The 13,277-nt window shown below is 40.7% G+C and overlaps 2 protein-coding genes across 2 annotated transcripts in view; one reads left to right on the forward strand and one right to left on the reverse strand.

The window, feature by feature from the left end:
- Positions 1–11,444, forward strand: gdpd4a (glycerophosphodiester phosphodiesterase domain containing 4a). The gene is made up of 18 exons (XM_088427821.1): positions 1–24; positions 1,328–1,478; positions 2,292–2,352; positions 2,432–2,537; positions 3,007–3,110; positions 3,191–3,284; positions 3,562–3,621; positions 3,803–3,901; positions 3,988–4,081; positions 4,323–4,468; positions 4,558–4,640; positions 5,770–5,920; positions 6,009–6,227; positions 6,860–7,017; positions 7,098–7,245; positions 7,781–7,863; positions 8,088–8,167; positions 9,407–11,444. The coding sequence occupies exons 1-18, from the start codon at positions 1–3 to the stop codon at positions 9,511–9,513; spliced, it is 1,968 nt and encodes a 655-aa protein (XP_088283947.1). The 3' UTR covers positions 9,514–11,444.
- myo7aa (myosin VIIAa) overlaps positions 11,333–13,277 on the reverse strand; it is a 25,058-nt gene continuing 23,113 nt past the window's right edge. The window contains exon 49 of the mRNA XM_088428432.1: positions 11,333–12,969. Within this exon, the coding sequence (XP_088284558.1) occupies positions 12,868–12,969 (102 nt within the window). The 3' untranslated portion in view covers positions 11,333–12,867. The remainder of the gene's footprint in view (positions 12,970–13,277) is intronic.

The raw sequence follows: 13,277 nt of genomic DNA on the forward strand, positions 1-13,277 counted from the left end.
ATGGCAACCAAGAAGGCATATCGGGTAAGTCACTTGAGTTTATGGCTGGCGCTTTGTTGAAACTAAAAAAATAGCAAAACTTATTTTCGAAACGAGATGATTAACGCTCAGTCTGGTTTTGTATTTCTCCCCTTATTTCTCTTCGTATCCATCAGTTTGCGATCTGGTTACCATGGAAACATCGCAAGCGCTTACGTTCCCTGCGTTAAACGTATACCTGACGTCACGAGTACACGTTTGCCACTGTCTTCTGACTGTAGCAGCAGCCGCGCGCACGTCGGCAAGGCGCACGCGCACTGTGGTAACGCGCACAAGCACGAGGCCATTGCGGCTGCGGTGTGTTTGGGACTCCTAGAAATTCAGCAGTGATCAAGCGGCGGCGTTTTTGCGGTAAGAACGAATTGTGAACATTTCACATGCTAAAATTGTTGTCTTGTCCTTTATGAGAATTTAAACGTGTCAGTGTGAGGTAGCGGTCAGGGTGAATCTGTCTTGCCTTTAAAAAGGTAAATATAATGTTTTAAAAATGTAATGTTGGCATACTTAACTGTTTAGCTATCTATGTGAATAATATACTATAGCACTTTTTCTAATCGTCACCTATTCTGTAACTCTTTAGAAACAACAACATACACTGCGAGCTTCCAGAAATGAAAATATTCCCTCTATATTTAAGCAGAAGTGCAAATACTTGGGTTTACCAGTACTCTGGTTATTTGTGATTCATTTTCTTTAAGTAAGCCTAGGAAAGTGTGCATTCTGAAATTGACTTGAATATAAAAGTACCTGTGTGGACCAGAGATATTCTTGGATCAGAGTTTTAAGGGTCTAGTGTCTTTCAGCCCTTCAGAACCAATTCTAGAACTTCCCTTTGTCTCGTGAGTCTGTGTAAAACCCCACTCCACACGTATACACAGAGGACTATTGTGTTATGAGTCCCGTCTCCTCCTGCTAGCATCCACACAATCTAATGTGTTTACATGTTGACCTCCCTAATTGTTTCTCTCTAAGTTATGCTATATTTATATTCTGCCATATTTATATTTTCCACATAGTTGTAGAAAATATGATCTCTTATGTGGCGCAAAACAAAAAAAATATATGATGAATATAATAAATATACAATGGATTTTTTTCCATTTGATGTATCTCATACCATGTAATGTAAATGAACGATAAGCTAAAAGATCAAATCAACGTCATAGAATGAATTTGTTTTACATTAAATGATCTCATTCAGACATGTCAAACTTTCTCTTGCCTTTTCTTTATTTGACCTTTTTGACTTTTAGATCTTTTCCTTTTTTCCTGACCTTTTCCTCCTTAGAGGATGTTCTTTTCAAACCTCATTGAGTTTTATCGCATGTTCATCGTGGTTTTTACGACTCCTGTCTCACTCGACTTTGTTCTTTCGTCCATCTGCTGCTCTGTTGTCTCCTCCCTCCATACCAGCAGCACTTATCGGAATAACAGCGCATGTGATGTCACAGTTGCCATGGCAACATACAATGACACCACTTGAATCATCCCACTGGAGACGAAAAAATTCTCAAGGACCCTTGCCTGAAATTAAACTGGAAATCAGCCATTTTGGTTTGGTTTGAAAAAAAAAAACCCTCACTGACGCCAGTTTCAAAGATCATCATGAAATTGGTCTCAAAGACACATACCCAAAATTGAACAGGAAGTCGGCCATTTTGATTTGAAGCAGTAATTGCAGGAGGGCTAATTTGGCCGATCTTACAAATTCTAAAAATGAGCCCACAATACCATATATCTAGTCCATCTAGAGCTTATCCAAACTGTCTTTGGGCAGTAGGCAGGGTACACCCTGAACTGTTTGCCACCCAATCGTAGGGCACACTCAGATAAACCATTCACTCTCACACTTAAGGGCAATTTGGACTGTCCATTAAACCAAGCATGCATGCACACTCCAAACAGGACGGCTGGAGCCGGAATTGAACCCCCGACCTCCGCATTTGAGGCGGACGAGCTAACCAGCCTTCCTCTGTGCTGCCCCGCACAATATCTGACTTAGAGAATACATATAGTGATAGACATAAAGTATCATAATAGGATGCACCAACAAGTCTCAATTGAATAAGTCGTCCATTTTGGTTAGAAGCAGCCATGTGCAAACTCTTACTAAGAGAATTCTTCTTTTAGTCTCCATTTAAAAAACATGATTCTTACAAATTTACTCTGCTTGTTCAAAAACCGTAGATAGACAAGCTCCTGGTCAGTAGCGTATCCTCGTTGTTGTCTTGCAATGCTGGCCTGTGGTTGAGGGCCTGTGACCGGTCCAAAGCTGGGGAAGCTCAAGGTGGTGCGGCGGCAATTGCTGCAAAGGTAGCCTTATAGTTAAACGGGTGCGCTTTAGCTTGCTCGTGAATTATGACAGCTCTAATGATGTCGCTTCCTGTTATAGGTATGAACACCAGCCGTTTGTCTCCTGTTTGGCCGGCTTGTACGGTTGCCAATGGAGACGGTACCAAAGAGCTCGAGTACAGCCGGGAGAGTGCTGTTGCAGCAAGGTACACACCGCAGAGATCGACCGATATGTTTTATTTTCCAGGAACGTTACGATAAGTCTCTTTAAACGTACCCAACTTGGAAACATGATAACTCTTTGCCGGGTTCATATGGGACCACTGCCATATATTACTTTCACTACGGATAGCCACTGGGTCTAACATGACTAACCAATCAGATGCTGCTATGGAGGGGACAGTACTAGAGCAAGGCTCCATTACAGACCGTCAGAGAAATGCATGATCAGAGGCATAATGACAGAGTGTATTGACCATAAGATTGATACAAAATAAATAAAATAAAGGCTGATGCTGATATGCACCAATGATCGATTATCAGCCCTGATAATTTGCCTGGCCGATAATCGGTCTCTCCCTTTACACATTTAGGTTCTTTTAACTTAAAGATTGTAAGGGGTCCTTGAATGTTCTGTATATCTCTACCTGGATGCAAAAAATGTGTATGTTACAGGTGGAGTGCAGCAGTTTTGGCCTCCTGATCATCACCTTCTTCGCAAGTTTAGTGTTCCTATATTTCTGGATCCAAGCTCAAAATGACTACAATGACTTTGACTGGTGGGTTTAACCATCACAATACACAAATAATTTTTCCCTTAAAGAGACATAATTTTTTTTCCTCCCTCTTGTGTTCTTAGGTTCAACTTTAGTGTCTTGGGTTTCTGGTTCCCTTGGTCACTGTTTTTGCTGGTGGTGGCTGCTGCACTCTTCACGTACATTGCACTCTTGCTGGTACGCATGATGCATTAGTGAACTCACATGATTCATGGGAATTTTAACTGTGGATAAATAACACAAGATGATGGTAAAACCATTCAAAAAAGCAAGGATCATAAAGCACAAATAAATGGAGATTTACACCAAATAATAAATGTTCTAATAAAAAAAGTAACCTACCCCCCCCCCCCCCCCCCCCCCCCCCCCCCCCACAGAGCCACATTTGACCTTTTAAAAATGCCAACCTTTTCATACTTGTCATACTAATAATATATTTTAAAATTTCCCTTAGGTGTTGGCTGTGTGTCTTCTTTCTGAGGGGCAACGGTTGTACCTGCACTGGAGCCACAAGGTATAAACAAGAACAGTTTTTCAATTAGTTATCAGAATTCTGTTCTGCCATATAAAATAATTAGCATAGGCCTAGAAAAAATATATCAGACAGCCCTAATTGATTTCAAGGTGGAAACTAAAGTAATTCCTCAAGGTATCCCCGTATTTACCTTTTTTTTTTTGTTGCCTGCTTTTCTTAGACTGGCATCATGGTGACCTTGGTTTTTTACTTACTTGCCATGACCATCCTGTCCAACCTGTGGAGCAAAGAATGGATGACCGTCCTGCTGTCACTTCAGGTTGACCAAAGAAGGACAACAAAACAAAAACATGACTTTACCGTCCACCATCTGTGGCTAATTGCGCTATCACGGTGTGTTTTCAGGTGACGGCACCCGTGCTCCACGTGGCCGCCGTCTTATTCGTGTCGATCATCTCCTGGCCCGTCGCTTTACACTTCTTCCGCATGAACAAGAGAGGTATACAGTACCTTACTGGACTGTAATTTAATTATATATCACTTATAATGAAAGTCAGCTAGCGTTATGCTAACATGTAATGTGATATACCGTTGATGTGCTAACCTGTGGCATCACTCAAGTCTTGCAACTCTAAATTTGGTCTTGCAGTTTGTATTTTTTCAAATTTGAAGTGTTTCTTAGTCTGAAATGTTCCTTTGGTTGAAGTTCTTATACACACGATAAAACTCTTCCGGGGCAGTGCGTCAGGTGGCTGTTCTGGGTCTCTACCTGTCTGGACTGTTGTCCCTCTACCTGGTCCCTCTGGGAATGTACTCGCCGTGCATTAAAGACGCGGGGACGCTGGGAGCTGCTCCGACGCTTATCGGGCATCGAGGAGCACCCATGGTAATACTGGGTCACAAGCGCGTGCCCCGCTGGGCCATATCTCCAGCAGAAGAAATCTGAGGGTGTTTCATCTGGTTCTTTTGGGTCAGCTGGCTCCAGAAAACACACTCATGTCCTTTGAGAAGGCGGTGGAGGCTGGAGGTGACGGACTTCAAACTGATGTGGCCATCAGGTACTTGTGTGTGTATGTGTGTGTGTTGTGTGGGGCAGGTGGCATGTGTGAGGGTCAATGAGAGTGCGCTGCAGAGATGTGTATGTCAATGGTTGCGTGAATGTGAGAGTGTGACGACGAATGACCCGGAACAGCATTCGAGACGGCAGTGAGAGTGTGTGACACTGTATTTTGTTCGCGTGTATTCCAGTTTTTGTCTTTTTATTGCCTACTTTATTTTTTGCTCTATTGTGTGGAATGTAAGTCTGCTTGGGGAAGTGAACAGAATAAGAATTTCATTTTGTTGTGTTACTGTCTATATGACAGTAAAAGTCTTGAATCTGTGGTGTGAGCACTGTCTGAGGTCAAAACTCAGAATTTGAGAGTGTGTTCTGTGAAAGGGTGGAGAAGCGGATGAGTATGGGTATGACGGTTTGATGATGAATCTTTCTCTGACATGAGAGCAGTGTTTGTGTCTAAAGTGTACATGTTTGTGAGAGATTATGTGAGTGGACTGTGAACACTCGGTTGTGTGTCAGTTCAAGTGTGAGAATGTGTATGTTCTTGTGAGAGTGTGAGAGAGAGCCTAAGAGGATGAGTGTGTAAAAATCTATGTTCTATGTAAAAATGTATACTGTGTCTGTGAAAAAGTGTTTTTAGCAGTGTGAGAAGAGAGTTTGTGATATTATGAAAGTGTGACAGAATGTGTGAGTGTGTGAGAGCGTTTTCACTTTGATGCCAAGTGATGTAGGATTAGGGTCAGCTCATGCACTATCTTACTAAAATTAACGCGGAAGCCTCACGGGTGGCGATTGAGCGAATACACTTTGCCCTGATACTAGCGTGCTACCCCTGGCACTAATCATCTTAGCGCCACGCTAATCCAGTTAGCCCTCAGCTCTCTCACACACTAGCAACTCCTGGCAGGTTAGCACACCGCATCACAGAAACTAGATTAGTGGCATAGTGGGCTTGAGCTGTGTGTTACATTTATAGTGCTACAACTTTACTTCTGTTTTGACACAATAGTGTTATTTTTCTTCACTTCTCGATAGATCATTTGCCCCAATACAGTTCGACTTTGCACACTGTGAGCATGAAATGACATGTTTGCATGAATCCTTATTATTGTGGTATCTGCACGTTTTAGCTATGACGGCGTTCCCTTCCTGATGCACGACACCACCCTGAGGAGAACTACCAATGTCGTCGATGTTTTCCCAAACAGAACGGACCTGGAAGCATCGATGTTCACCTGGGCCGAGCTACAGCAGCTCAACGCTGGCGAATGGTTCTTGTCTGTAAGACAAACACACACTCGTACAGCTTCAACACGCTTGTATGGCCTTAAAATGAAAACATTTTTTTTTTGGTCACTGTTTGTTACAGAGGGACCCATTTGGCAGCGTGTCTTCCATGAGCGCGGCGGACCGTGAGCAGGCAAAGAACCAATCGGTTCCCTCGCTGGCCAACTTCCTGGATTTGGCGTCACGCAGCAGCCGACTGGTTCTTTTTGATTTGCACAGGCCGCCTTTGGGGCATCCGTATAAAAAGTCTTACATCAGCGCCATCCTGCAGGTGGTTTTGGCCCATATCAATTCTTCTCAGGTTAGTGTACAGTTGGAAGTAGCGTTAGTTGTTTCAGTCATGTATCAGTGTTTTGGGGAAAGCTGGAGTAAAAAAAAAAAAACATTGATATGGTTTGTTTATTTACCTATACAACAGGTTTAAAAAGACTGTGGTAATTATGACATCATAGTTACTAAAATTGTCCAAATGCTTCTCTAAATTAAATTTTGTTCTATTTATTTAGTCCTTCTATATCTTTGTTGCAAATCAAAATAAAACATATGATTTTACTTTGGAAAAGAATCATCAAAATTTTGGCATATTTACTGACATGTTATGGACTGAACGATAACTTTGTCAATATTAACAATATATATATTTTTTTAACTCTATTTATTTAGTATTATTCCAACAAACAAAACCCATCGTACATTGATCAACTACAGCAAGTCACGCACGTATGCATGCATATATATATATATATATATATATATATATATATATATATATATATATATATATATATATATATATATATATATATTGTGTGCGTTTGTGTATGGTTTTAAAAAGTCCATTCTCTATACATTTGTGTTTTTATCATGTAGTATTAAAAATATCTCTCATTTTGGTATGTATCCCATTGTTGTGTTCTGTTTGTGTATTTGTAGGTGCTGTGGCTGCCATCTGAGGACAGGGATTTGGTACAGGCCGCTGAGCCCGAGCTGCAGCAGACTTCAGGACAACGCCTCCCCATTCAGCAGCTGATGGACGAGCACATCACCACGCTCAATCTGCACTACAGCAGCGTGTCACAACAACAGATCAGGTACTCACTGGTACATGCGGATTAGTGAAGCCGCTTGCCGGTATCTCTCCGCTTAAGATTTTTTTTTTGTGTGTCCGCAGCAAGTACGGCTCAGCGAATATCAGCACCAACTTGTATGTGATCAGCCAGCCGTGGCTCTACACGCTGGCCTGGTGTGCTGGGGCGCAGTCGGTCACCACCAACTCCGTACACATTCTGGCCAAAATCCACCAGCCCCTCTTTCTCATGGTGAATACTTCACCTGCATTCACTTATGTTTGATTTCCTAACCAATATTAGGGCTGATTAGAACTGATAAGGTTATCCCAAAAAGTGAACTTTCAAAATCATAATTATTTCCTGCCTTGATCTAATCATAATACAGTGAACCCCCGGTTTACAATGTCCCGCCCTAAATTTTTCTTCACTTTACAACATGGACTGGGATGTTTTTTCGTCCCCTCTTTATGGCATTTTTTCCGCTTTACGACATCGACAACTGTCATGACCTTAGGGCTTGGCTGTGTTTATATATTATAGGTATGTAGCACTTATGATACTATTTTGTTACCAATTTTCAATATGAATATACAATTGTCATACTTTTCTCTGGGCTTTAAATGCATTAGCTAATTATTACAGGTTTCTATTGCCCGCCATATGATGATTTCGCCTTACGATCCCAACCCCGGAACGGATTAATTTTGTACAGCGGGGGTCCACTGCACAGTTAGAGTCTGCAGTGTAAAGATAATATTCACATGAACAATCTTTGTCTTTCCAGACTCCTGAGGAATATAACATGATCTGGATTCTGACCGATGCCATTTCTGCAATCCTAATCATCTCCGTTTTCATTTTTCATTGGTGCGTACCTACTACACACAAAACTCATTCTTGATCAAGTTTTGCAAATGCGTGAGGTCAGGTGTGACATCCAGGCTGCTGAAAATAGATTCTCATTGCCTTTACATCCTAGTTTAGCGTCTTTTTTTTTTTTTAGCCATCTTTGGCGTAATTTTCGGGGAGATAAAGTTCAGTGAATAAAACCTGTGTGTGTGTGTGCGCATGTGTTTGTGTCTATGCCACAGGTGGCGCGAGAGAGGTCTACCCTTCCTGTCTGGAAGTCGTCAAGCTCATGAGAACGGACCATATAGCAAGTTTAGGACGGGTATGACAATATTCATTATTCTGTTTTTGTGACTGTCAATACATTATATGGAAGGCCAGTGGAGAAAACAGGTTAGCAGGATTCTCAATTTTATTGTACAATCATCACATCATTCTCGGAATTCTAATTGATGTAATAATTTACTTAAAAAAAAACTTTAAAGTCAGAACTTTAAAGTTAGAATTCTGACTTTATTCACAAAATTCTGACCTAGAATTATGACATTGAAGTAAAAGTTCTCACTTTTTTCTCAAACATTTGACATTAACGTCAAAATTCAGATTTTTATTCTGAGAATTCTGAGTGAGGTGGGAATTCTCACTTTGTTGTCAGTATTCTGACCTCAAAGTGAGTATTCTGACTTCTGAGACTTCTGACTGACATCTGTGAATAAAAATAATTACAGTCAGAATTCTGAGAACAAAATAAAAATGATCACTTAGTCAGAATTCTGACTTTAATTTCATGAAGTAATGAATTCTAATCCGACTTCAAGGATACTGAAACTAAGGTGACAATTCTGTGATAAAAGTGAGAATATTGTACAACATTAAGATTGGGCAAACCGATTCCATAATTAAAGCATACATGGAGTGTGATACAATTTGTGATTTAAGGATTGTCCATCAAGTGGAACACTTGGTTTGACTTGATGCAGATCTTTTGAACCCAGGGTGATTTTTTGATTGACTTTGGTTTTTGTTACACAACTCCTGGTTTTGTATTTGTCGAAATTAAGGGAGAAAAAAAATGGTTCGGAAGGCTGTCATTCGCATTTCTCTCAACAAATTGTAATGAGAAAAAAATGCCCCTACTTGCAGCTCATGTGTGTAAATGTATTTGTATTGTGTGATATGTTGTGCGTTAGACTCCTTGGAGGTCATCTGCGTTGGCTGGGGTTCTATCCACTCCGACCCCCCCACCGGATCCCTCGTCTCCCTCCCACTGGTCTTCAACCCATCACACCTCGCATGAGCCCCTGCATGTCCATACACTGTATGAACCCTTCTAGGCTGTACAAAAGCAATCATCAACATTTTGTCTTCACTGTCAAGCCTCCATTCTTGTTTCATACTTCATGCAAAACCCCAAAATAATTTAAATGAAGTAACCGGTCTCAAGAAGAGCAATTAAAACGGATGCCGCAAAAATTACAGCACTTTTGTTCGTTTACCCTACGGATATATCGAACATTGATTTTCCTGTATGACTTATGATTTCTCATTTCAACTTTTTCAGAACTGAGCGACGTCTGGTCCATCTCCAGTGTCAATGCTGTGCCGGACCAGCATAGCGCACCCGCGTCTCCAGCGCACCCCCAGCTGCCCACCATCGCTGAGGAGTAGCAACTTGTGAAGCCTCGCATATAAAGTATTCATAGCGTTTCACCTTTCCAACATCATACAGCCTTATCCCAAAATAGAATCATTTCGAAGACAAAAAATGATAGTCAACCTCAGTTCTTGATTGACTGAGGAGATCAAATCTTGAGAAAAAACATTGTTCATTTAAACACTAAACATTCAACCAAACATTTCATCTGTTGAAGGTCTGCTAGCTTAATGCTAATTTTAAATGTGAAATGCTGTAGGCTAAAGATAATTAACTATAAATCTTCAAACAACTACTTTGACACATCGAGCAGCAATACAAACAAAGCAAAACTTTCATCTAACCAAAATCCACTTGCTCAATACTAACAACACAAAATGCCATACAGAGGCTAATAGTACAGTGATTAGCATAGCTGTTACTGTAATTCAACATTACAACTGTTAGCCCAACAAACATAATAAGAAAATTAAAAGCTGTCATATAATTTAGCCTAATTACTTTAAAAGTTCTTGTGTGTAAACTTCTGAAGCAAAATAAAAGGCATTTTGGAATAAGGTTGTAAAATGTGTAAATGGGAGGCGGCTCGGTGGGACAGTGGTTAGCGCGTCCACCTCACAGTTCAGGGACCCGACTTCAAATCCACCTGGCTCTGGCCTTCCTTTGTGGAGTTTGCATGCTCTCCCCAAGCCCGCGTGGGTTCTCTCCCACACTCCAAAAACATGCACAATAGGTGTATTGAACACTCTAAATTGTCCTTAGGTGTGATTGGGTGTGTGAATGGTTGTTTGTCTCTCTGTGTCCTGCAATTGGCTGGCAAGCAGTCCACCTGCCTATTGCCCAAAGTCAACTGGGATAGGCACCAGCAAGCCTGCGACCCTTGTGAGGATAAACGGTTCTGCAAACGGATGGATGGAATGTGGAAGTAGGCATTGTGAATACCTTGCGAATTAACTGGAACAAGCACAGTGGAATCCTCAGATGATTTCCAGTGAAGACAAAAATAATAGAAGAGGGCTTGAAGAAAAGCAGAATTTTGGACGTCTTTTCCAAAAGTGACTGCACCGCTGAACCACTACATCAACTGTATTTTCTAGTGGATACAAGTAAACATCATTCATCAGCTGATTCTTGTCTTCTGGACGGGATGGACTCAAAGCTGATGGAGAAAAAAACTGGACTTTTTTTTTTTTTTTCCTTGATGTGTTATAACAGGTACCATCTCATTTAGACCAAAACTTTAACTGGTATCTTAAATGTGTTGTTTTAGTTTGACTTAACGGACGCTGCTTGATGGACTGACAAAGTGAATGTACCACAGGAGGCTCCACAAAGTAGCTATTAGTTCATATTGATCTTCAAATTGGGTGTACCAACGTCGGCCATGTTTGTTGCAAAAATGCTCTATATCGTGCCAATTTAGTGAAGCCAACGCCATTTTCTGTTTCTTTGTTGCCCCTAAGGATGTTATCACACTTCCCAAGATATCACAAGAGGCTTCTAAACATGGAAGTGACTCATTTATCGGAGTACCCATAACACCCTCGTAGAATCGGAGTCACTTCCAGGAGGCGTTTAGGTGCCTTTCACTTACATCACATGAACAGTTTATGGGTTAGTGTGAATGAGTTTGTCAATCCCATTCACTCTTTTTTTTCTCTACATTGCCCCAATGAAAAAAAAGACTGTTTTCATACAGCACGCACTGATCAAGAGACAATCTCTCTTTTAGGATATTTCGTCACGCATGCAGCTCTGTATGCGTTACACAAGAACATATAAAAAGGACTGTTTTGACAAAAACACAAAAAATGAGAAAAATGTGGGATGAAAAATGTGCTATGCCAACTTCGGTTTCTGTGGTCCTCAGTGGAATAATCCATGTTAGGTTCTCAAACGTCTTTACAATGTCAATTGTGATGAAATAAACAAAAAATACAAGCAATTTGGGGTTGTTCAAGCACTTTTTATAGTTTTATTTGCGACTCGAATGGTTTTCAGGAAAGGCTAATGAAATCTGAAAACCCTGATAAGAAAACAATAATGTAATGAAATGAATAATATATTATTGTACACGGTAAAAAAAAGAAAGCTATAACATAAATAGACATTACCTGCATCATTAAATACATGCACCACACTTTTCACTAGTCAAATACTAATAAAATCACAACATTTTCCGCAAAAAACAACAGAAAAATTTAATTTTGGCACAGTGAAATGTATTGTTTGACAATCATAATATTTGGGTCACTTCTACCAGTTCATGACGACACTAGCAAACTAATCTGTGAGGTGATGCTTGAGATAAGATGCTAATATGCTGAAGCGAGTAATTTAAGGCAAAAAAAAAAAAAAACGAACAAACAAAAATCTTGTCTATTTATTGGGATTTTCTATCAATTGCAAATTATTAAAGAGAAAAGCAAATTTTGCCCATTTACAAACAAATGTGCCAACGAACACTTAAGCTAGCAAAGATGCTATGATTCAAATGTAAGCATGTTATAAGCAACCCAAAAGCTATTATCTTACATCTGTTTTAATTTCTCAATTAAATGAGTTAGTCTTGCTAGACCAACACATTTTTTCCCCTCGCACACCTGTAAAGCTAACCTTTCACGAAGCGCTAAGCTAGAAAATAACTTATTGTATTGACAAACTGTTTTGTTATCACATGATGTATTTGCTCCAAATTATTTGGCAGAATTCTTGCCAACAACCCAATTTTTAAAAAATGGTATGATGCTTTGACAAAGGTATTTTCTGGTCACATGACATTGACAAACATAATTTCCTGTCTATAATTCTTGGTTGAGAAAGAAATGGAAGTACAAATGAAAGTATTTCCAGGTCACGTGACCTTGTTGCTAGGCAGAATTTGTGCAAAAGCAATAGCTAGGTGTATTTCCTGATCACATGTCAAGTTTGCTACTTGTTGCCAGGCTGGATTTGTTAGTAGGTAGTTATGTTAGCTTTCAGTTAGCTTTGTACTCAGATGTTAGCATGTCTTGCAAGATATACAGTATATTCCTTGGATTGACCATCTCTCACAAGGTGTGGTTTACAAAGTTCCCCACACGTGAAAGTGTTTTTTGCTCTCAGAGGTAATCATCCTCACTGGACGGGTCGTCCTCTTGGTCATGGTAACGCTTGTCGTAGTTGCTGGGACCTTCTCCGGGGTCGTCGTCGTCGTCGCTTTCGCTTCCGATGGAACTCTCGCTGGAGATCTTCCAGGGTTCCGAGCTAACGGAAGGTCGGTGGCTCATCCACCACCGCTGGTGGCCGAAGGTCCGCCCCCAGCTGCAGTGCTGGCCAATGGGGCGCAGCAGGCGGGCCAGCTCGGCGGCCTCCCGCCAATAAGACGTTCACTTGGTGTGAGCGCGCTCAGAACGCTCGGATCGCTGCTTGTTCATGGCGGTTAACATCTGGCTGATATATGATGTTAGCAGGTCGTCCATCTTGTAGCCCTGTGAGGAATGCGGATCCAAAAAAAAAAAAATTACAAATGAGCACATACAACCCACTAGTATTGCGGACAGTTTTAAAACTTAAGAAAATATTTTTCTGTTTTGTTCCTTGTTGCTAGGCAGAATTTGTGTCATAAGACCAATCTAAGCAAAACTGCAAGTTGTCAAAATCATTTAGTGGTCACATGACACATTTACTGTTGTTGCTAGATGGAATATATGCTTTTTAGGCCTGTAAAAAAATCAACTTCCTTAAAGTAATTCCTGGTTATATGATGTTTGATGCTTGTTGCTAGGCAGAATTTGAG

The sequence above is a fragment of the Hippichthys cyanospilos genome, chromosome 11 (genome assembly GCF_059441005.1).
Source record: "Hippichthys cyanospilos isolate Australia breed blue-spotted pipefish chromosome 11, RoL_Hcya_1.0, whole genome shotgun sequence".
In the NCBI taxonomy this organism is placed as follows: Eukaryota; Metazoa; Chordata; class Actinopteri; order Syngnathiformes; family Syngnathidae; genus Hippichthys; species Hippichthys cyanospilos.

What these genes read in the sequence shown, in the direction of transcription:
- gdpd4a (XM_088427821.1), top strand. Translation starts at nt 1, where the DNA reads ATGGCAACCAAGAAGGCATATCGG. An exon ending in TTATCGGAATAACAGCGCAT is followed by an intron (nt 1,479 to 2,291) that starts GTGATGTCACAG and finishes CCTGTGGTTGAG; the next exon opens with GGCCTGTGACCGGTCCAAAG. An exon ending in CGGCGGCAATTGCTGCAAAG is followed by an intron (nt 2,353 to 2,431) that starts GTAGCCTTATAG and finishes TTCCTGTTATAG; the next exon opens with GTATGAACACCAGCCGTTTG.